We start from the raw sequence: 24672 nt of genomic DNA on the forward strand, positions 1-24672 counted from the left end.
AGTTTCTTCCTTTTCTTTATTGTTGCTGTTGTTCAGTCGCTAAGTCCTCTCCAACTCTTTTGTGGCCCCATGGACTGTAGCCCACAGGCTCCTCTGTCCCTGAGATTTCCAAGGCAAGAATACTGGAGTGGATTGTCATTTTTTTCTCCTAGGGATCTTCCCCATCCAGGGATCAATCCTCTATCTCCTGCATTGGCAGGTGGATTCTTTACCACTGAGCCACTAAGGAAGCCCCCTAAAAAAAATGTACATAACTTTAAAAATACTTGATTGCTGAAAAGTGCTAACCATCATCTGAGGCTTAAGCAAGTCCTGGTAGCAACATCTAAGGTCACTGACCACAGACCAGCATAATAAATACAGTAAGTCCCCTACATAGGAATCTTCAAGTTGTGAACTTCCAAAGATGCAAAGAATAAATAAGCAAACGAACTTCTCTTTTCCTGTTCCTAGTATCAGGAAGGACCTCCGTGTACAGCTAAAGTTCCTGCTTAGAGTCAACATTCACTGAATCCTGAAGGGGCTTCCCTGGAATCTTGAAGAACCTGAAAAATCTGTGGAGCTGGACTATCCTGACAATGACAAAGGGAGAAGCAGAGGAAATGGGATGGCCCCTGGGCGAGTCTTTTCTGTGCTTCTTTCACCCTTTTGTTAGGCTGAAACTGCCTGACTGCACACTAACTGAAACTGCCCACCCTGGCCAGGCATCGCAATAAACACTTGCTTGAGTTACTTTATCATAGAAAGTCCTGGTAAGGAACACAAACTAATAAGCCACCACCAACCGGAAGAGCTCGGGAAAGGTCAAAAGGAGAAGCCACATGTTCTGGTTCTGCTGCTGCTGCTGCGTCGCTTCAGTCGTGTCCGACTCTGTGCGACCCCATAGATGGCAGCCCACCAGGCTCCACATGTTTTACCACCTCCCAGAATCCTTCTTGCTTGCATCCATCTTGACCGAGCAATGCAGGCACCACCAGGAAGGACCCTGAGCCAGAATGATTGGCCAAAGACAACCCGGAAACTAATCCCATCACCATGAAACCCGACACTTTGAGCCACGCGGCAGAGCAGGCGGAGCAGTTCCCCTGGGCTCCCTCACCCTTGGCTCTCCCCTCAGCGGGCCCCTTCCCGATAGTCTCTTGCTTTGTCAGCTCCTGTGTCTCCTCAGACAATTCATTTCCGAGTGTTAGACAGGAGCCCCCTTTTGGGCCCTGGAAGGGGTCCCCCTTTCAGTAACACTTTGAGGGAGAATCAGAGCTCATATTTGAACACTTTCAAAGGAATTACTTTGGTGAACATCAAAGGTGAAACACAACCCTGTCTCCTCCTCTACTGTAAAATATTCCTGGGTTCACTCTCCAGCTTTACACCCTTAGGAAGTCAGTGAAGGTGGAATGCCATCTGGATCACTGGGCAACACTGCTCCTGGGGAGAGATGCTTTCTCATTGTGGGGAGGTCTGGGAGCCGACCATCTGCATCCCTGGAAGGAGGCCATCCTCCCGCAGCCCTGCTCCCAAATACTTTCTTTAGTGAGTTTCCCTGGTCCAATGCCTGCCCTGGAGGGAGGAGGAGACCGCCCAGCCCAGAGGGCTTCAAGGTCGACTCCACCAGATCTGAAGTCTCCGCCTTCCTCTGCTCAGCCCAGTCTCCTCTGGGGGCCTGGGCAGTGGGGGGAGCCAGGGTCCCCGGGAGGCCAAGACAGAAAGCTGGCTCCCTCCTGACCTTGCTGTCAGTGCCACTCTGTGTCAATTCACCCCCTCGGTGTCCCCATTCCTGTCCTGTCCTCTCCATCCCCACACCTCCCATTACGGCTCAGGCCCTGATGGATGGCTGAGATGGAATTCTTTTCTTCTGAATGTGAATCCTTGTTCCCAGGCTCACACTTATTTAGTCCAACTGCCACATTTCTGCAGTATGATCTTCCTGAAATTCCTAACCTTCTTAAAAACCTTGGGGAGAAAGCCCTTGAACCCACCCAGGCTCTCCCCTTCCCCTCCTCCTCCAGTGATTCTCAATGTCCTGCCTGACCCAGCATTACTGGTTGGGGCACAGACTTGGATTATTGTGATACTGAATGGCTTGCCTGCTCCCTCTGCCTGAAGTCAGTCCTGGAGGGAGGGGCTGGCACGTTTCTAGGAGCCCCGGCCCCACCCTGGCCAGGGCGCCTCTGCCGCCTGGTTGACATCCCAAGGCAGACAAATTTCTCTAACACCGATTTTCACTTTAATTTATTCATTGGCTTCACTGGGTTTTTGCTGCTGCCCGGGCTTTCTCTAGTCATGACCAGCGAGGGCTACCCTTGCTTCCCTATGTGGACGCTCACTTCTGGCTCACCCTCATTTTTATATGCCTTCCTCCCTCTACCGCACAGGTGCCTCTGGCCTTACTTTTCAGATCCCTGATGCCGAGCAGAGACCCCGACCCTCGGCACTCAGCTACATGGGGGTGGAGTGGGACTGGATGAAGTCAAGGAAGGGAAAGGCCAACTTGGGTCAGACAGTTTGGGAAGACTGCACTGAGGAGGAGGTCCTTGGTCTGAGAACTCTGAGTTGCTTGGTGTTTCAAGGGCTTGAGGAGCTCACACATAACACTCCTTGCACGAGATTGGAATCGGTTGTGGCATAGCACTGTCGGGATCAACCACACCTTTATTACTAGCGGGGACATGGACAATGAGTTGGGCATCACAGACAGTTCATCATTTACCCACACAGTCACAAGCTGCCTGTGAGACTGCGGATCTCCCCTACAAGGTACGAAGGGATGGGCAGCTATCCCATAGAAGGAGAAGTTGGGAAGGGGTCACCCAGACCCTTCCTCATCTGATTTCCTCTTTCCACTGGCTTGGTGACCACCACTCAGACTTCACCTGTGTCTGCCCACTACTCTTTTCTACCACTGAAATGTGCAATGCCACCCTTTCCCCAAATTCCTACAGGTATCACACACGATTGTGCTGACCTTGGGGTTCAAGACATTCAACTACATCCCAGCTCAACCCATGATGGAAAACCTCCTCTAAGATGGGGATTGGCAAACCACAGCCTGCAGAGCAAATCCAGGCTGAGGCCAGTTCTGTATAACCTGTGAGCTGAGGAGGGCTTTTACATTTTTGAATCATAGAAGAAGCAAGAGAATTCCAGAAAAACATCTATTTCTGCTTCATTGACTACACTAAAGCCTTTGACTGTGTGGATCACAACAAACTGTGAAACATTCTTAAACAGATGGAAATACCAGACCACCTTACCTGCCTCCTGAGAAACCTGTATGCATGTCAAGAAGCAACATTCAGAACTGGACAGGGAACAACGGACTGGTTTCAAATTGGAAAAGGAGTACATCAAGGCTGTATATTGTCACCATGCTTATTTAACAGGAGAAGGAAATGGCAACCCACTCCAGTATTCTTGCCTGGAGAATCCCAGGGACAGAAGAGCCTGGTGGGCTGCTGTCTGTGGGGTGGCATAGAGTCGGACATGACTGATGCAACTTAGCATCAGCATCAGCAGCAGCTTGATGGAGTACATCATGCGAAATGCCAGACTGGATGAAGCACAAGCTGTAATCAAGATTGCTGGGAGAAATATCAGTAACCTCAGATAGCAGCTGACACCACCCCTATGGCAGAAAGTGAAGAGGAACTAAAGAGCCTCCTGATGAAGACGAAAGAGGAGAGTGAAAAAGCTGGCTTAAAAAACATTCAAAAAACAAAGATTATAGCATCTGTTCCCATCACTTCATGGCAAAAAGATGGAGAAACAATGATAATAATGACAGACTTTCTTTTCTTGGGCTCCAAAATCACTGCAGATGGTGACTGTAGCCATGAAATTAAAAGACACTTGCTCCTTGGAAGAAAAGTTATGACAATCCTAGACAGTGTATTAAAAAGCAGAGATATTACTTTGCTGACAAAGGTCAAAGCTATGGTTTTTCCAGTAGTCATGTATTGATGTGAGAGTTGGAATATAAACAAGGCTGAGTGCCAAAGAATTAATGCTTTTGAACTGTGGTGTTGGCGAAGACTCTTGAGAGTCCCTTGGACTGCAAGGAGATCAAACCAGTCAATCCTAAAGGAAATCAGTCCTGAATATTCTTTGGAAGGATTGATGCTGAAGCTGAAAGTTCTGATGCTTTGGCCACCTAAGAGCTGACTCATTAGAAGAGACTGAAAAAATCTTTCAAAAAATCTTTACTGGGAAAGATTGAAGGCAGGAGGATTCAGGGATGACAGAGAAAGAGATGGTTGGATGGCATCACCAACTCAATGGACATGAGTTTTAGCAAGCTCCTGGAGATGGTGAATGACAGGGAAACCTGGCGTGCTGCAGTCCATGGGGTTGCAAATAGCCAGACAGGACTGAACGACTGAGCAACAACAACAATGGGTCAAAAAATCAAAAGAAGCAGAATGTTTCATCACTACATATGAAAGGTCCATGCAATTCAAACTTCAAAAACTTGTAGGGAATGCAGTCTTGCAGGTCCTTTCCTTCTTGTCCAGGGTGGCTTTCATACTACAAGGAGATGGTTGAGTGTTGAAGGAGACCAGATGGCCGGCTAAGCCTGAACTGCTATACTCACCACCTGGCTCTTGTCTAGCCCTGCTCTAAGGATTTCTGGTTCTTTAACTTCCCAGTGGCTGACTATGCAGAGATCTTCCTCCCCATCTCGTCTCTAGGGCTTCCCTCCTTTCTCCCCCAGCCTCTTCACACCCCAGAGACTTTCCAGAACACCCTAATCTTTCTCTCTTGTGCGGTGTCTTATTATTACTATTTGTTTTTACAACCTACGAGGAAGTCAGAATATGATTCTGAATAAAATAAGTAATTCCAACTGTAGAAAGGAGGTCCCCGGTGAGACGCTTCCTCACACAACATGTCAGTCCACTCACTTTCCTTTCCGCAAGCTCCCCAATATTTCCTGATGGTGTGCAGTTAGTTAGTTTATTATTTGTCTTCACCATTTTTTTTTTAAGATTTTGCTCTTAAATTTATTTATTTGCTTTAATTTTTGGCTGCATGGCATATGGGATCTTAGTTTCCCAGCCAGGGATTGAACGTGCACCCTTTGCATTGAAAGCACAGTCTTAACCACTGGACTGCCAAGGAAGTTTCTGCCTTCATCGTTTTTAACACAACAGAAAGGGGAAATTTTTTTCCCTTTGGATTTTATTTATCTAAAAAGGAATCGAAGAAAAGAGATGGTGTGTTTGATGCAAGGAAGCAAAATTGAAAATGAAATTATGTAAAAAGCAAATAAAGTTCCTGATCAACACAGATAGATATGTTGACTCTGAAAAAATGGAAGTTGACGGCAGCTGTCATCCGAAAATGCTCAAAGTTGATGCGTACTATACAAGCTAATTACAATGGTAAGAAAAATCAAAAGGCATAGGACAAGAACAAATAGTTTGGCATGAGAAACGATCCAGGCTTTGAGTTGGAGGAGCGCTTTGAAGGCACAGTTTCTCTCAGCCTCTTCCAGGTCTTGCTTTTGCTTTGCAACCTGTAGCCGTACCTTGTCCAGGTAGCGCCTCTGACCTTCTCCACGGGTGCCACCCCCCATCTGCTGGAGCATCTGTGCATCAAAGAAGAGCTCGTTGGTGAGGAAGGCGCCCTGGTGCTCCCGCTCCAGCCCCTCGATCACGGCCATCAGCTGGGCCAGCTGCTCTCTCTGCTCATCCCCGGAGGCCCGGTTGTTGAAGGCGCAATACCTCCGCCCGCACTTCCGGACCAGGCTCCTCAGCCTGAGGTTGTCTGTGTTTGCCACGTACTCATCCAAGGATCCGCCTGCCAAGTCCTCCTTGTGGGTGAAGAGGATGACCATGTATCTCTCGGCTCCCGCCCCAAAGACCTCCTTCACCCTGGTCACGGCCACCGCGTCCTGCTCCGTGAAGCGCCCCAGCTGGGTCACCAGCAGCAGCACGTGGGGCCCTGGCACCGACAGCAGGTAACAGGTTCCGATATTCTCATACACCTCTTGATCCTGGGCCCTGGACTCAAAGATGGGGGGCGTGTCCACCACCAGGATGCTCCTCCCATTCCACGTGCCTGTTGCCCTCTGACACTTCCTGGTCACCGACTGGGCCCCCAGCTTGGACTCAAACGCTGGCTGGCAGAGGATGCTGTTCCCGGTGGCACTTTTCCCGCTGCCTGTTTTGCCTACCAGGATGATCCTCAACGAGGAGGAGGATTCAAAGCCCTGATGTTCTATCCTGCCTGTAAAAAAAAAAAAATTTTTTCCAGTTTTGCTAAGTTTGTGATTCTTTTTTAAAGTTTTTATTTTATCTTGGAGTATAGTTGATGATGGGCTCCCCAGGTGATGCTAGTGGTAAAGAACCCGCCTGCCAATGCAGGAGACATGGAACACAGGTTTGATCCCTGGGTTGGGAAGATACCCTGGAGGAGGACATGGCAACCTGCTGCAGTATTCTTGCCTGGAAAAGCCCATGGACAGAGGAGCCTGGTGGGCTGCTGTCCATGGGGTCGCAAGAGCTGGACATGACATAGTGACTAAACAACAACAAACATCAACAAGAGTTGGCAAGGGTGATACTGTGCCAAGAGCTAAAATTTTCAAGAGATGAAGAGTGAGAATCCAAGGACTTCTGGAGTTCTTATGAGCCCACATGAAGTAGGCTCATTCTAGGCTCCTAAAATCTGTTATTTTGTTCCTTTTACTCTGTGTTGGTTCTTCCCTTACTTAAGTATTCTGAGATTTTTTTTTTTTTAATTACTAAATCTCTATGGGGAACTTTTCCTCTTTTCAGCTGAGCACAGGCAGGGAAAGATATCATTTCCACAATTCGGTTCCAAATCCACTGACTTCTGACTTGAAGTTTTGTTTCCACATTTCCCATACATCACCACACGGGTCAGAGTGTCATACTCGGGTAGGTAGGGTGTGATGATAGTAGGGAAAATAAACAACATGATAGCTGCCTTTTTCTCTTGCAGTTAAAAATAACTGGGTTTCTCTTCTGTCTCAGTGTTTGAGGTCAGGGAGTGGAGGAGGGAAGACAGTAACTCTCTCCTGGTGTCCAGAGCGCTTGAGAATTTGGAGGGTTTCTTACCATCAGCCATGGTTCCGTATCTGCTCCTCTGCAGCCCTTCCATTCGCTTCTAGAATAAAAAGAGGAAAGGAATAAAAGCAAGTGTCCTTATAGGAGTTGGCAAGGCCTGAGAACACCTCCAATTCAGACAGCCGAGAACAATTATCCTTAGATGAGTCATTTCCATTGCTAATTTTCTAACATATTTTATTTTCAAATATCCATATATAACTTTAAGCAAGCCAGGTGATGCTAGGTTATGTTAGTACAGCGAACTCTTGCTTTTCTTCCTCATTCTATAGGAAAGCAAGAAATGTTTGAATACACATCAGTTGATTATCTCCCTTCAAGCTGAAAAGGCGTGAAATAAAGAAGGGCTTCTTCAAAGGAATAAGAAGCAAGACATTTAAATTATTTGTTATTATTATTGGAATCAAAGCAAACTTGCTAGGCTAGAGAATAAAAGTTGCCTTGATGTAAATGATAGTGGTTTGTTTGACGTACTGGGCATTTCCAGTCCCAGAAACTCTTTGTATCAGATGGACATCCCAGTGGCAAAGAGGAAAGTACAATGTACCTTCCAGTGAGAGTGTGGAATTGGGGATTCAGGGCGCCTTTGAGCATGGACATGAGAGGGAGAAGGGGAAGAGGGCCGAACATGGTCACCGTCCTCCCATCCTCTGAGCAGCTGGGGGAAGAGAAACTGGTGCCCTGACTGAGGGACAGAAGCAACATTCGGGACAAATTCAAGATAAAGTAATTTCTTGCTCTGTTTTAAATCAAACGTCTTTCCTTGTGGGTCTCCCAATAACAACTTTAAAAAAACCCCAGTAGACATAACCAGAAATTGGCAAAACCATGGAGATAAATGTTTCATTCAGATGAAGCATACTATTGCATCATTCCTGGTGCTAGAAAAGGTAAGTATGCATTGGAAAAGGCAAGCATGCAATCTGCAGTTATGATTAAGACGAACTCTGAGCCTATGGGCTTCCCTCATAGCTCAGTCGGTAAAGAATGGGTTTGCAATGCAGGAGAACCGGATTCGATTCCTGGGTTGCGAAGATCCCCTGGAGAAGGGAATGGTTACCCACTCCAGTATTCTTGCTTGGAGAATCCCATGGGCAGAGGAGCCTGGCAGGATACAGTCCATGGTGTTGCAAGAGTCGGACACAACTTAGTAACTAAACCACCACCACTGAGGCTGTATTTTATTTATTCAGTTTTAAAGATTATGCAGTTATGAAACAAACATTTTAAGAAGAGAAATAAATACACTGAGTAATGAAACAAATTCCACGATGTGCAATGAACAAATCTCAGTATTTTGGCATTTTTATTACTGCTGTCTGGTTTGACTGAGAAAGTTAAAACTTTACACATATAGTTTCATTTATTTATTTTTTGACTCCCCCAAATCCAAGTCTCATTCTCCCTCTCCCTTTAGAGGCAAACAATATTCTGAGATGTTTATGTATCTATCTCATTTGTGTATTTACACTTGTACATACACATCTATCTATAGTTAAGATACAGTACTTTTTTGTATTTTAATCTTTTACAGAAGTGACATTATTTATGTAACATTTTATCCAGTTCTTTCTTAACAAACATCTGGTGTTCCAAATACATCTTTGTTACTACCAACAGTAGTGCTACTACCAACATGACAATCTCTCTGGAATGTCCAGCTTCCGCCTGACTAGATGTTGCCAAATCTGACTCCAGGAAACTTGTGCTGAGTCGTGCTGGCAGCAGCCATGTATGAGCATCCCTCAAATTTTTGCCTACACTTGGTAATACTAGATTTTTAATTTTTTGGTCACCCTGTTGGCCATACAGTAGGATGTCTTAATTGGTTTAAACTTGCATTTTATTGATTAACATTGAATTAAAAATGATTTTCATAGTTGATTTGCTATTCAGCAAATTTGTTATTTCTACCTTTTCTCATTTTTCTATTCACTCAGTCAGGATGCACAGAAATGGTCCTCATTAAGGAAACCATCCCTTGTCACACTATCAGAATATACTAAAATAACTTCCTTCCTTTCCTTTTCCTCCTGCACCCCTTTCCTTTCCTTAACCCCTGAGAAGAACATTTTCCTTACCACCTTCTCCCACTTGGTGTCCTTGCCTCTGGTAAATTATACTCCAGCTTTTGCTAAAATTGCTCAAATTCTCTGACATCTTTTCTATCTCAGATGACATTTTCTACTGGAATCAGTATGTTGAAGTAGTAAAGACAATGATGACAGTGGTGACAATGTTGATGATGAACTTCACCATCATAATAACCCTCTGTGCAGCCATTTGTAATTTTCAATTTTTCTTTCATATCCATTATTTTAATTGTTTTCCCTAATACCCTATGATGTGATTGAGATAGGTATTAAAATTTCTATTAAAATATTCAGAAACTGAGTCTCAACTAACCTGCCCATGTTCACACAACTATCATGGAGCTAAGAACAAAAGTTGGTTCATTTTGCCTGCATATTCTCCTAGGTTCATTGGGGAGGAGAAGTGAACATAAAGTCATTGAGCCTCTTGGAACACCACATACCATGTTGCCATCCGTGGTCAGCACATAAACTGAAGCAGTTAGGCTGGAAGCTTGCCCTAAAACCAACAAAGAGAACTGTATTGCAAAATCTTGGGTGCCTTTTTTTTTTTTTTCTAAAGACTATTCAAACATAAAATTGTAGGGGACAGAAGTTGCTCAGAATGGAAAGATTTCAGTTTAAACAATCTGGCGTTTTTTACATGACTTGATGATCAGTATGACCCAACTGGGGCTCTGTGGCTGCCACAAAACACCATCAAGGTTCCGAAGTGGGGAGCAGAGGTGCAGCATTGTCCTCCTGAAGCATCTTCTGAGTGGGTCAGGCTACCAGGGAGAGACACGTCTCACTGAGGAATAGAATTTTGGGGGCCGATATTAACAAATACCAAAGTGTCCAGAGGCTAGTCAGAAAGGATATTGATGGAAATGCTGAAATGACAGGATATTAAAGGACTGAATCAAGCCTAGGAAGAGATCCAGAAGCACTGTAAACCTGAAGCAATGTGACACGTGTCAATTGCAGAACAGACAAAAGTGGGGGAATGAAGAATGGAGGCAGATTTCTTTTCCACAAGGAAAATCCTAATCATGAGAGAAACGGTGTGGGAGCAGAGATTATACGGGTATCTGACAGGAACAGCAGGGGGATCTAGCTTGGGGAGGAGGTTGAAGCAAATGAACATCATATACCTTTTGATCTTTAAATTGGACGAACCTGATGTTATCTTGATGCTATCTCATTTTATCAAACCACTAGAAAGTAGGCTCTTTCCTGCTCTTTTAGGAAAGGTAAAAATATTTTTCGTCTGCCTTATTCATGAGGCTCTCCTTCCCCGTCTGTTTGAGTCCCTCTGTTTCCCAGCATCACTGGTTTCACAGTTTGGTCTCATGACTTTATTTTTATTTATTTATTTTTTTAATAAATTTATTTATTTTAGTTGGGGGCTAATTACTTTACAATATTGTAATAGTTTTTGCCATACATTGACATGAATCAGCCATGGGTTTACATGTGTTCCCCTTCCTGGACCCCCCACCCACCTCCCTCCCCATCCCATCCCTCCGGGTCATCCCATTGCCCCGGCCCTGAGCCCTTGTCTCATGCATCGAACATGGAATGGTGTTCTGTTTCACATACGATAATATACATGTTTCAATGCTATTCTCCCAGAACGTCCCACCCTCACCTTCTCCCTCAGAGTCCATAAAATTGTTCCATGCATCTGTGTCTCTTATTCTGTCTCGCATATAGGGTTATCGTTACCATCTTTCAAATTCCATATATATGCATTAGTATACTGTATTGTTGTTTTTCTTTCTGGCTTACTTCACTCTGTATAATGGGCTCCAGTTTCATCCATCTCAGTAGAACCGATTCAAATGTATTTTTTTTAATGGCTGAGTAATATTCCATTGTGTATATGTACCACAGCTTCCTTATCCATTCGTCTGCTGATGGACATCTAGGTTGCTTCCATGTCCTGGCTATTGTAAACAGTGCTGCGATGAACATTGGGGTACACGCGTCTCTTTCAATTCTGGTTTCCTCGGTGTATATGCCCAGCAGTGGGATTGCTGGGTCATATGGCAGTTCTATTCCCAGTTTTTTAAGGAATCTCCACACTGTTCTCCATAGTGGCTGTACTAGTTTGCATTCCCACCAACAGTGTAAGAGGGTTCCCTTTTCTCCACACCCTCTCCAGCATTTATTGCTTGTAGACTTTTGGATAGCAGCCATTCTGACTGGTGTGAAATGATACCTCATTGTGGTTTTGATTTGCATTTCTCTAATAATGAGTGATGTTGAGCATCTTTTCATGTGTTTGTTAGCCATCTGTATGTCTTCTTTGGAGAAATGTCTGTTTAGTTCTTTGGCCCATTTTTTGATTGGGTCGTTTATTTTTCGGGAATTCAGCTGCAGAAGTTGCTTGTATATTTTTGAGATTAATTGTTTGTCTGTTGCTTCGTTTGCTATTATTTTCTCCCATTCTGAAGGCTGTCTTTTCACCTTGCTTATAGTTTCCTTTGTTGTGCAAAAGCTTTTAATTTTAATTAGGTCCCATTTGTTTATTTTTGCTTTTATTTCCAATATTCTGGGAGGTGGGTCATGGAGGATCCTGCTGTGATTTATGTCGGAGAGTGTTTTGCCTATATTTTCCTCTAGGAGTTTTATAGTTTCTGGTCTTACGTTTAGATCTTTAATCCATTTTGAGTTTATTTTTGTGTACGGTGTTAGGAAGTGTTCTAGTTTCATTCTTTTACAAGTGGTTGACCAGTTTTCCCAGCACCACTTGTTAAAGAGATTGTCTTTTCTCCATTGTATATTCTTGCCTCCTTTGTCGAAGATAAGGTGTCCATATGTGCGTGGGTTTATCTCTGGGCTTTCTATTTTGTTCCATTGATCTATATTTCTATCTTTGTGCCAATACCATGCTGTCTTGATGACTGTGGCTTTGTAGTAGAGCCTGAAGTCAGGCAGGTTGATTCCTCCAGTTCCATTCTTCTTCCTCAAGATTGCTTTGGCTATTCGAGGTTTCTTATATTTCCATACAAATTGTGAGATGATTTGTTCTAGTTCTGTGAAAAATACCATTGGTAGCTTGAAATCAAAGAGGACACAAACAGATGGAGAAATATACCGTGTTCATGGATTGGAAGAATTAATATAGTGAAAATGAGTATACTACCCAAAGCAATCTATAGATTCAATGCAATCCCTATCAAGCTACCAATGGTCTCATGACTTTATAACACGGCGCTCACAGGGGGTTGACAGCAGACCAAGGGATGGTTCCTGTACACGCTGGGGTCTCTCTGCCATAGCCGCGAATTCTACCTCGTGTAGTAGGAAACGTGGCTATCTGGGGAAGAATGGGGTGGCTTTCAGAAGATCAAGGTCATAGAACAATGTCCACGGAGAGGTTTCGTTGGGAACGTGGCTCAGTGAGGGTACTCGGCGTGTGGAGCCCTAGGAATGGATTCCTGCCCCAGGCTTCTCTGGGAGGTGGTGCTTGTCAGGGACGGGGCGGGGGTGGTATGGCTGAAGTTAAGAAGGTAAAACTTAAGATGTTCACTCTACCTAGTTAGGGCACCTTGTGAGTTTCAGTTTTCTCATCTGTCAAATTGTTGTTCAGTCGCTCAGTCCTGTCCAGTTCTTTGCGACCCCATGGGCTGCATGCAGCACGCCAGGTTTTCCTGTCCTCCACTAGCTCCCGAAGTTTGTTCAATTCATGAGCAATGAGTCCGTGATGCTATCTAACCAACTCATCTCCTGCCGCCCCCATCTCCTTTTGCCTTCAGTCTTTCCCAGCATCTGAGAATATTAGCGAAGCTTTATGAAACGCTGTGAAGCTTAATGAAAATCAAAAGAGCTAAGAAGTAGGCAACTAGACATAAAAGACTGCAGCGCTGTGGAAAGCGATGGGAAAGCGATGGGCGGGAACGCGGGGTGAGAGGTTCCCAAATCCGCTTGGTTCCCACTGGGAACCCGCTGTTGTCCATAAAGCTCTCCACCAGCACCCGGTTTCACTGACAGGAGACCCCAGAAGCATGGAACCGGTTCGAAGTCCTACCAGAAATCAGTAGCCCTGACTCAACCGCGGCCACCAGAACCCTCCCTCTTCGCCCCGCTCCCAATCCTCCAGTACGCAGGGACCCCAGACTGGGTCCCCTTACCAGGCTCGGCTCTGCGGGCTGGGTGCAGGCGGGTCGGAGGGAGCGCGCGGGCCAAGGCTGCAGGGCACGACTACAGGGCAAGAAGGAAAGTGGGGCTGACGGAGCGCCTGCGCCTCCTGTCCCCGCAGTTGGGGACACCCCTCCGGGCGGGACGAAACTGCTGCCGCGGAAACCAGAGAGCGGCGAGTTCGCAGCGTGCGCACCCTCAAGGGATGCTTGCCTTCTGAGACCGCCAGCGCCTCGCCCCCTCCCATTTCCTCTTCAAGATGGGTGAAAAGAGACCCCTCTGATACCAGTCGCCCAGTGAAAGCACCTCTGCTGCTGCTGCTAAGTCGCTTCAGTCGTGTCCGACGCTATGCGACCCCATGGACTGCAGCCTACCAGGCTTCTGCAGCCATGGGATTTTCCAGGCAAGAGTACTGGAGTAGGTTGCCATTGCCTTCTCCGATAAAGCACCTCCAAAGAGATCAACTCAGAAAGCTAGTTATTTTCTTTGGCGCAAGAAAGAATCACAGACTTTTCGCGGAGGACTTCTCTACCTTCGTGCAAAGTTGGAGCCAGGTGTGGAACAGGTTAGAGTGGAGCCCTCCTCCTTTCCAGAAACTCCGCAGAGCTAGGAGCCAGAGAGCCACTGTTCCTTGCCTTTTGTCTCTTGGGGTTGGGGTGTCTGTTCTTAGGAGGCGTGTATGTGTGTGATTTTTGAGAAGTGATATGCAGTTCTCTTCAGTGTACCCTTGAGCTATTTCACCAGCGAGTGGAAGACTAGATCTTAGGTGTTTTCAGGCGTAGTAAGTCAAGGGATATACACGATTTAACTCTATTTTTGAAGTAAAAAGGAGTGCCTAAACTTCATGGGATAAAATGTGAAAGGAAATACAAAATAAACAAGCATTGGGCCAAGAATGAGACTGAATGTAAGGTATAAAAATAATTTTGATCCAAAATAATAATTACAACAAAACACTACATCATTTGGGAAGATATTTAAAAGAGGTAAAAAGACAAATTTAGAAAAAAAAATCTCAAAATATTTTATTGCTGGAATAAGCAAATACTTATTCACTTGTATAGAAAGGCAACATTGTCACTATCACATTAAGGCTCCCAGAGCAGGAAAAAAAAAATGACCTAATGTCTTACACAACAATAAAGTCAAAACGGATCAAAGACCTAACTGTAAGGCCCAGAAGTATAAAACTCTTAGAGGAAAACATAGGCAGAACATTCTTTGACATAAATCGCAGCAAGATCTTTTTTGACACACCTCCTAGAGTAATGAAAATAAAAACAAAGATAAACAAATGGGACCTAATTAAATGCAAAAGCTTTTGCATAGCAAAGGAATCCATAAATGAAATGAAAGGACAACCCTCAGAATGGAAGAAAATATTTGCAAACGAAGCAACTGACAAAACATTAAACTCCAAGATATACAAACAGCTCATGCAACTCTATATCAAAAAACCAAGTATAACTCAATCAAAAAAATGGGCAGAAGACCTAAACAGACATTTCTGCAAAGAAAACATACAGATGGCCAGCAAACATAGGAAACATGTTCAGCATCACTAATTATTCAGGAAATGCAAGTCAAAACTACAATGAGGTATCACCTCACACTCATCAGAATGGCCATCATCAAAAAAATCTACAAACAATAAGTGCTGAAGAGGGTGTGGAGAAAAGGGAACCTTCCTACACTGTTGGTGGGAATGTAAACTGGTACAGTCACTGTGGAGAAGAGTATGGAGGTGCCTCACAAAACTAAAAATAGAACTATCATATGACCCAAAAATCCCACCCCTGTGCTCGGTTGGGACAAAGCCATAATTAAAAAAGGTACATACATCCCAGTGTTCATTGCAGCACTGTTTACAATAAGCAGGACAGGGAAGCAATCTACACGTTCATCAGCAAAGGAATGGATAAAGAGGATGTGGTACATATATACAACGAGATGTTACTCAGCCATAGAAAGAAATGAAACAGTGCCATTTGCAGAGACGTGGATAGACCTAGAGACTGTCACATAGAGTGAAGTAAGTCAGAAAAACAAATATTGTATAATATCGATATATGGAATCTAGAAAAGTCATATTAGCAAAGCAGAAATAGGGACACAGATGTAGAGAACAAGCTTATGGATACCAAGGGGGGATGGGGGAGTAGGATGAATTGGGAAATTGGGATTGAAATATACACACTACTATGTATGAAATAGACAACTAATGAGAATCTACAGTATAGCACAGGGACTCTACTCAGTGCTCTGGGGTGACCTAAATAGAAAGGAAATCTATAAGAGATGGGGTGTATGTATACCTACAAGTGATTCATTTTGCTGCACAGCAGAAACTAACAACACAACATTGTAAAGCAACTATACTCCAACAAAAATTTAAAACAATAAATTCAAAAAAACTTAAACAAAAAAACAAGTAAATCTTAGCTCTGGATTCCCCACGGATTTGCAGGTATTCCTCTTCTAGGGAACTCAATCCACATGGTATTCACTGGCAGGAGTAGTGGCTTCTGTCCAGCCAGGCAGATGAATATTTTGTATAAATATTGAATATTGTACAATACTGAATATGGTACAAGACTATGTAAGAGGGTATGCATTGTTTGAAATCTGCTCGAAAATCTGATCACGGCCAAAAACAACTCTCAGAAGTAAGCCGAAGATGAACCTCTTTGGGTAAAGTAACAGCTGATCCAGGCAGCAGGGCATGAAAATATGAAAGAAACTTAATCAACACACAATCAAAGAATGTTCATAAAGAGGAGATAAAAGAGAAGGTGAGAGAAGACATACCTAGTTGGTATGAATTTATATAGTCACGTAAATAGACAGTTTTTGAGAAGTTATAATATTTTGACTCTGTGTGTGGTGATTCAGTGGTAAAGAATCGGCCTGCCAATGCAGGAGATGTGGATTTGATTCCTGGGTTGGGAAGAGCCTCTGGAGGAGGAAATGGCAACCCACTCCTGCATTCTTGCCTGGGAAATTCCATGGACAGAGGAGCCTGGCGGGCTACAGTCCATAGGGTTGCAAAGAGTCGGACATGACTGAGCAATTAAACAACAACAACTCCTTAAGGAAACTCTTCCTATAGGTAAATAAAAAATAGGTTGCAGTTCTGGTTTGCCACCTTTTCCCTTAGAGAGTCACTAGACTCTCTGTAGATTATTTTCCTCTTCAAATAAAAGGCTGTTAGTGATAATTATCCTTCATACCTCATCAGGTAGCTTTCACCATAAAATATTAACCAATAAACATCTGTCATCCAGAACTGATCCCTATTTGGCAGCTTAAGGGGCCTCTGCCTTTTCCCCCAGATACTCTTCCACCAAAGAAAGTGGGGGTGGGGGGTGGGAGGCGGCAATCGGGCGGCCATGAGGGCTGCCTGGAGTACCACACCCCTGGTTCAGATCACAGCCCCACCCCCTGTCAGCTCTGTAATCCTGGGAAGCTGTTTAATCTAAATGTTAAATCTCTTCTGCACAAGTGAGGTCAATACTATAGTACTGTCCTCATAGGCTATCAGAAAAATAAGAGGAGACCATCTCCCTTCCCTCCCTCCCTACCACCCTCCTCCTCTCCTCTCTCTTTAACCTGCTGCCTAATAACCTCCATCCGTGTTCCCTAACACCTTCTACCTGGTGAATCATGTTCCCTCTAATACATGATCTGATGCCCTCTACATTCCCTTCTGTTTATTCATTTTACTTTGGGAACAGAGCTGCAGGTTAGTCAAAGAACTTAATATGTCACAGCAGGGCGGGGGTAAAGATCCAGGTGATGTGCCAGCCCCAGGCCTCTTGCTGCTTCACCCCAGCATTGAGTCACCTCTCAGCTTCTCTCTGTTCAGTCTTGAGTGAGCCCTTCCCCCTACTACCCAGAGCTCACACCTGGGAGCAAACATGCATTGTGAGACGTGTTCTTACCATAGGCATTTTTTTCATCTCTTCCCACTTTCTGTCTTCCCATGATTAACTGAAAGAGTCCCAGACACTATTTGTTCATTCATTCATTCATTAAATAGGTGTAACTGCCTACAATGTGTTTGGCCAAATCCAAAGAGCTGGTGACCCCACTCATAGTTCCTCCTCTCCCCTGAGCATTGAAACTTAGGGAAGACATTGGAGGAGCCTTATCTGAGTTGGGATGATGTTGTGAGAACACCTGGTGAGCTCGACTTTGTCTTCTGCTATGCTAAGTCGCTTCAGTCGTGTCCGACTCTGTGCGACCCCATAGACGGCAGTTCACCAGGCTCCGCCGTCCCTAGGATTCTCCAGGCAAGAATACTGGAGTGGGTTGCCATTTCTTTCTCCAGTGCATGAAAGGGAAAAGTGAAAGTGAAGTCGCTCAGTCGTGTCCGACTCTTAGCGACCCCATGGACTGTAGCCTACCAGGCTCCTCCGTCCATGGGATTTTCCAGGCAAAAGTACTGGAGTGGGGTGCCATTGCCTTCTCCGTTTGTCTTCTTAGGATCTCCAAATCCAAAGAGCAGAGAGGAGATGATAACATTCTATGCCAATGAGTAAGCTTTCGGTTCAGTTCAGTCACTCAGTCGTGTTGGACTCTTTGCAACCCCATGGACTGCAGCGTGCCAGGCCTCCCTGTCCATCACCAACTTCTGGAGCCTACTCCCACTCATGTCCATCACATCGGTGATGCCATCCAACCGTCTCATCCTCTGTCATCCCCTTTTCCTCCTGTCTTCAATCTTTCCCAGCATTAGGGTCTTTTCCAATGAGTCAGTTCTTCACATCAGGTGGCCAAAGTATTGGAGTTTCAAATTCAGCATCAGGTCTTCTAATGAATATTCAGGACTGATTTCCTTTAGGATAGACTGACTGCATCTCCTTGCAGTACAAGGGACTCTCAAGAGTCTTCTCTAACACCACAATTCAAAAGCATCAATTTGGCGCTCAGCTTTCTTTATAGTCCAACTCTCACATCCATACATGATTACTGGAAAAACCATAGCTTTCACCAGATGGACCTTTGTTGGCAAAGTAATGTCTCTGCTTTTTAATGTGCTGTCTAGTTTGGTCATAGCTTTTCTTCCAAGGAGCAAGCATCCTTAATTTCACGGCTGCAGTCACCATCTGCTGTGATCTCTGGAGCCCCCAAAAATAAAGTCTCTCACTGCTTCCATTGTTACCCTATTTATTTGCCATGAAGAGATGGGACTGGATGCCATGATATTAGTTTTCTGAATGTTGAGCTTTAAGCCAACTTTTCCACTCTCCTCTTTCACTTTCATCAAGAGACTCTTCAGTTCTTCGATTTCTGCCGTAAAAGTGGTGTCATCTATGTATCTGAGGTTATTTTCTCCTGGAAATCTTGATTCCAGCTTGTGCTTCCTCCAGCCTGGCATTTCTCATGCATGATGTACTCTGCATATAAGTTAAATAAGCAGGGTGAAAATATACAGCCTTGACATACTCCTTTTCCTATTTGGAACCAGTCTGTTGTTCCATGTCCAGTTCTAACTGTTGCTTCTTGGCCTGCATACAGATTTCTCAGGAGACAGGTCAGGTGGTCTGGTATCCCCATCTCTTTAAGAATTTTCCACAGTTTTTTGTAAGCTTTAGATGTTAGTTTTTCCAGGTGGTTCTATGTCAGTGACATAAGCTGTAGAAATAAGTTTTACCAGGAGATTGAGCAGCTGGATGGGTGGGGGTGCTATGGAAAACCATGAGAAGAAGAAAGCTTGCTCACTGACTTAGAACCTACCTTAGGATTGCTGGCCTGGGAGACAAACAGGGAGAAAATTGGAAAAAAGACATATTTCCCAAACTGATCTCAAGAGCTTCTGCTCTCAGAAAACCACATAGTTTGGCTTATCCTGATATGTCCAAGTATGGGGAGACTGGGATGTTCCCCCGTGGCTCTTTAGGTTCTTGCCCTCAAACCTGAGGCTTCTTAAAGGAATGTGATTACAGTCAAACATCATTTAATATGATTAAACATTCTGTGATTGCCTGATCCTGTCAGCACCTGAATACCAGAGCATAGTCTCTCCTCAGCCTACTTCTCCAACCTCATTTCCAGTGAATCCCCTCCCCAGTCAGCCACTCCAGGGGCATAAGATTTCAGTGCCTTTCCCAACCCACCTCGTGCTCTCCTTCCTAGGACCCTTCATCCCACCCCACATTTCTGCCGGAGTCCTGTCTGTGCTTTACCGTCCATTTCAAACTCTACCTCTTCATGTCGCACACCTAGTTCCTATAGGTAATTGTGTTCAACCTGCATTGGCTCCAACAATGAAGGAAAAACAAAGGGAGAAGCTGGCTCAATAACGCCTCTCTGGCCAAAGGACTCAGAGGACAGGTTTGTCTAGAACTCAAACCAAAACTGTTCGTGTTTCTGCTGTAACTCTCCTACTGCCCACCCCATCAAAGCTTTCAGTAAAGTTTACCCTTGGGCAAATCACATGATACGGTTAACTATTTTGTGTCTGGACATCAACAAACTCCCATAATTGACACCAGAGCAGAAATGAAGAAACAGCCACAAGATTCAAACCCAAGAAGAAGGCTAGCTAAAGCAAGAGGTCCTCGTCCAAAATGGAAATGAAACAGTGCTACAGGGAATCCACAGAACTCTTGAGTAGGCCACTGGAATTTCCACATAGTTTGAAATGCAGGGTAAAATCAACTTGAAATAATTTTTAAGAAGGAGGTAAGCTCCTACTGAAATCTGGGATGACAAATGGTTCTTAATTATTGTAAAAGATGTTGATTCCTGTATTCTGAATACTCTGAAAATTCAAAGTTCATGTAGCTCAGTGCCTCTCAAATGTGTTGTTTTTTAGAACTAGTTGAATATTCTTTAAAAATGTCGATTCTGAGGGGACCATGCTCAGAAATTCTGATTTATGAATCCAATGTATCTGATACCCTCAGTCCACACATCAGAGTTTGGAAATGAGCCATTTATTCAGACCCCTTCATTGTACAGATGAGAAAACTGAGGTGTTCCTACAACAGGGGTGGGAGAGACTTGAATTAGGGAGCCAACGTGTCAGGGGTTATGAGGATGAGGGGTTGAAGACCTGGTTCTTAACCTCTTTAGTCTCTTGAGGGTCCCTTACCGTGGACAGAGGGGAGAGGGGGAATCTGGGGTGGGGTTGAATTCTGATGGTTTCCTGACTCAGTACACTGTAACTTGCTCTGAAGATAGATTGCTTTGGGGGCCACAGGAGAGATCTTTTGTCTGTGCTGAATGTGCAATTTGAGCAACGTTGCTGCTGCTGCTGCTGCTAAGTTGCTTCAGTCGTGTCCGACTCTGTGCGACCCCATAGACAGCAGCCCACCAGGCTCCCATGTCCCTGGGATTCTCCAGGCAAGAACACTGGAGCGGGTTGCCATTTCCTTCTCCAGTGCATGAAAGTGGAAAGTGAAAGTGAAATCGCTCAGCTGTGTCCGACTCGTGGCGACCCCATGGACTGCAGCCTACCAGGCTCCTCAGTCCATGGGATTCTCCAGGCAAGAGTACTGGAGTGGGGTGCCATTGCCTTCTCCTGAGCAACGCTGAATGCGTTTTAAAATGCATTTTACTCCTAGACATGGTTCCAGTACACACTTTTCTTACTGTATGGGGGAAGTGTGGAAGGAGACAGAAAAATGTGCCCTCCAGACTGGTGCTCATGCTCATAAACCTTTTTTGAACTTCCTCTATTGGAAACTTGGAACATCTTTACAAATCCGGACGCCCCATCTTAATGGATCCAGCTCTCACTCACCCAAAACGTGCCTGGTGGAGCCTGAGTGCTCAGACAGTAAATGCTCTCAGAACCATGTTCCTTCTGGTTGGTTGTAGCTCCTGCTCCGTGCGGGACTCGCCTTTCCTGGTGACAGGCTCTCACCGGTGATCCAAGAAGGCCCTGATCTCTGCTTTCCCTTTGGTTTTGAGTGTGGCAGGCAGTTTCCTTCCACTCTGCATAGAGGAAGTCTTTAAGACCCAGAGCCCCAGAAAGCCCAGAGAGAGGGTTAGGTGGTGATGACTTAAAGAAACAGGAACATTCTTTGTGGGTTTAAAGCATTTCTCTTACAAAACCTTCCTCCTGTTGTGATTAACGTGCTGTGCTCTCCAGCAGGGCCCCCAACACCAAATATCTTGTAGGACCCCAAGGCCCGAGTCTCCCTCTAGAATAGAATAGCTTAGTGATCTAAACGTCAATTACTTCTTACCCTGTGGCATTTCTTCCATATAAAATAAGTCCAGAGTGCCTCCTGCCCCAGAACAAAGAATATGATATTTACTTCTGGTTAAGTTGGAGAAAGATTCAAAAACCTTCAGCTTCTACGCTGACAACAAGAATTGGACAGAATGAAAATATAACTTCTCTGTGTCAAAGGATGATTGAAGCAAAGAAGCATTGAGGAACTGAATTCTGGATATAAAAGAGCCTTTTGTAAGTGAGGAGAGAGCTGAGGAATCTTCTATACCTAGGGTACATGGTCTGGATACAAACATTTGCAGGTGTTGGCTTGTCATAGACACTATTTGCAAAGTGGAGGCAAAATTAGATGATCATTTTACAACAACGTGGGCTATCGAAATAGATTGGAATCCATATGTTCCTAAGGGAAACAATAAATTGTCTATCTTGAAAACTCCATCCTTTCCCATCACAGTATTTTTTTTCCCTAAGAAAGCAAAAGTGGACAAGGGCCAAGAAAATAATGAGAAATTCTTCTATCCTATTGGGCCCTGCTAGTGAAGTCAAACCATTTAAAATTGGAGTCTTATACCTTTCTCAGTTCAAATATTGGTTAGATACAAATATATATATATAGGTTAGATAGGAGATCCTTATGCATAGTATGAATCAGAAGTGAAATTAATCAATATAATGTGGCTCATTCTCATTTCAACTCAAGTTTTGGAGCCAATGACGTGATCACTGTAATCAGTAGACAGATAAATTAACTTGAACTATCCAGAAAATAAGCCAAACCAGGGGAAACATTAGCTTTCAGTTCAGTTCAGTTCAGTCGCTCAGTCGTGTCTGACTCTTTATGACCCCATGTACCGCAGCATGCCAGGCCTGCCTATCCATCACCAACTCCCAGAGTCCACCCAAACCCATGCCCATAGAGTCGGTGATGCCATCCAACGATCTCATCCTCTGTCGTCCCCTTCTCCTCCTGCCCTCAATCTTTCCTGGCATCAGGGTCTTTTCCAATGAGTCAATGCTTCCCATCAGGTGGCCAAAGTATTGGAGTTTCAGCTTCAACATCAGTCCTTCCAATGAACACCCAGGACTGATCTCCTTTAGGATGGACTGGTTGCATCTCCTTGCAGTCCAAGGGACTCTCAAGAGTCTTCTCCAACACCACAGTTCAAAAGCATCAATTCTTCGGCGCTCAGCTTTCTTTCTAGTCCAACTCTCACATACATACATGACCACTGGAAAAACCATAGCTTTGACTAGACGGACCTTTGTTGGCAAAGTAATATCTCTGCTTTTCAATATGCTGTCTAGGTTGGTCATAACTTTCCTTCCAAGGAATAAGGGTATTTTAACTTCATTGCTGCAATCACCATCTGCAGTGATTTGGGAGCCCAAAAAGATAGTCAGCCACTGTTTCCAATGTTTGCCCATCTATTTTCTATTCAGGTATGACCTAAATCAAATCCCTTATGATTATACACTGGAAGTGAGAAATAGATTTAAGGGACTAGATCTGATGGACAGTGTGTCTGATGAACTATGGACAGAGGTTCATAACATTGTACAGGAGACAGGGATCAAGACCATGCCCAAGAAAAAGAAATGCAAAAAAGGAAAATGGCTGTCTGAGGAGACCTTAAAAATAGCTGTGAAAAGAAGAGAAGTGAAAAAGAAAGGAGAAAAGGAAAGATATACCCATTTGAATGCAAAGTTTCAAAGAATAGAGGAGAGAGTTAAGAAAGCCTTCCTCAGCGATCAATGCAAAAAAAAAATAGAGGAAAACAATAGAATGGGAAAGACTAGAGATCACTTCAAGAAAATTAGAGATACCAAGGGAACATTTCACGCAAAGATGGGCTCAATAAAGGACAGAAATGGTATGGACCTAACAGAAACAGAAGATATTAAGAAGAGGTGGCAAGAATACACAGAAGAACTGTACAAAAAAGATCTTCATGACCCAGATAATCACGATGGTGTGATCACTAACCTAGAGCCGGACATCCTGGAATGTGAAGTCAAGTTGTCCTTAGGTAGCATCACTAAGAACAAAGCTAGTGGAGGTGATGGAATTCCAGTTGAGCTATCTCAATCCTGAAAGATGATGCTGTGAAAGTGCTACACTCAATATGCTAGCAAATTTGGAAAACTCAGCAGTGGCCACAGGACTGGAAAAGGTCAGTTTTCAGTCCAATCTCAAAGAAAGGCAATGCCAAAGAATGCTCAAACTACCACACAATTGCACTCATCTCACACGCTAGTAAAGTAATGCTTAAAGTTCTCCAAGCCAGACTTCAGCAATACATGAACTGTGAACTTCCAGATGTTCAAGCTGGTTTTAGAAAAGGCAGAGGAACAAGAGATCAAATCGCCAACATCCACTGGATCATTGAAAAAGCAAGAGAGTTCCAGAAAAACATCTATTTCTGCTTTATTGACTATGCCAAAGCCTTTGACTGTGTGGATCACAATAAACTGTGGAAAATTCTGAAAGAGATGGGAATACCAGACCACCTGACCTGCCTCTTGAGAAATCTGTATGCAGGTCAGGAAGCAACAGTTAGAACTGGACATAGAAAAACAGACTGGTTCCAAATAGGAAAAGGAGTATGTCAAGGCTGTATATTGTCACCCTGCTTATTTAACTTATATGGAGAGTACATCATGAGAAACACTGGGCTGGAGGAAGCACAAACTGGAATCAAGATTGCCGGGAGAAATATCAATAACCTCAGATATACAGATGACACCACCCTTATGGCAGAAAGTGAAGAAGAGCTAAAGAGCCTCTTGATGAAAGTGAAAGAGGAGAGTGAAAAAGTTGGCTTAAAGCTCAACTTTCAGAAAACTATGATCATGGCATCTGGTCCCATCACTTCATGACAAATAGACGGGGAAAGAGTGGAAACAGTGGCTGACCTTATTTTTCTGGGCTCCAAAATCACTGCAGATGGTGAATGCAGCCATGAAATTAAAAGATGCTTACTCCTTGAAAGGACAGTTATGACCAACCTAGACAGCGTATTAAAAAGCAGAGACATTACTTTGCCAACAAAGGTCCGTCTAGTCAAGGCTATGGTTTTTCCAGTGGTCATATATGAATGTGAGAGTTGGAGTATAAAGAAAGCTGAGCACTGAAGAATTGATGCTTTTGAACTGTGGTGTTGGAGAAGACTCTTGA

The 24672-nt window shown here is 44.3% G+C and overlaps 1 protein-coding gene across 2 annotated transcripts; it reads right to left on the reverse strand.

Annotated features, from left to right (window-relative positions):
* Window positions 1-2605: 2605 nt before the first annotated feature.
* On the reverse strand, window positions 2606-21260 carry LOC145524646 (GTPase IMAP family member 5-like). 2 transcript variants are annotated; one of them, XM_081537325.1, is made up of 4 exons: window positions 21057-21260; window positions 7080-7128; window positions 5721-6225; window positions 2606-5584 (listed from the first exon to the last, which is right to left on the reverse strand). In XM_081537325.1, exons 2-4 carry the CDS (start codon window positions 7120-7122, stop codon window positions 5389-5391), a joined length of 744 nt encoding a protein of 247 aa, XP_081393451.1. In that variant the 5' UTR covers window positions 7123-7128; window positions 21057-21260; the 3' UTR covers window positions 2606-5388. The 2 variants fall into 2 exon arrangements, with proteins under 2 accessions (XP_081393451.1, XP_081393450.1); XM_081537324.1 differs by having other exon boundaries at window positions 2606-6225.
* Between the last annotated feature and the right edge of the window lie 3412 nt (window positions 21261-24672).

Source organism: Giraffa tippelskirchi, chromosome 10, assembly GCF_054371585.1.
Source record: "Giraffa tippelskirchi isolate mGirTip1 chromosome 10, T2T-mGirTip1v1.2.pri, whole genome shotgun sequence".
NCBI lineage: Eukaryota > Metazoa > Chordata > Mammalia > Artiodactyla > Giraffidae > Giraffa > Giraffa tippelskirchi.

Excerpts from the sequence above, each read along its gene's own strand:
- LOC145524646 (XM_081537324.1), bottom strand. The coding sequence starts at position 7,122 with ATGGAAGGGCTGCAGAGGAGCAGATACGGAACCATGGCTGATG. Across the intron at positions 6,226-7,079 it reads ATACGGAACCATGGCTGATG|GCAGGATAGAACATCAGGGC; the intron begins GTAAGAAACCCT and ends TTTTTTTTACAG.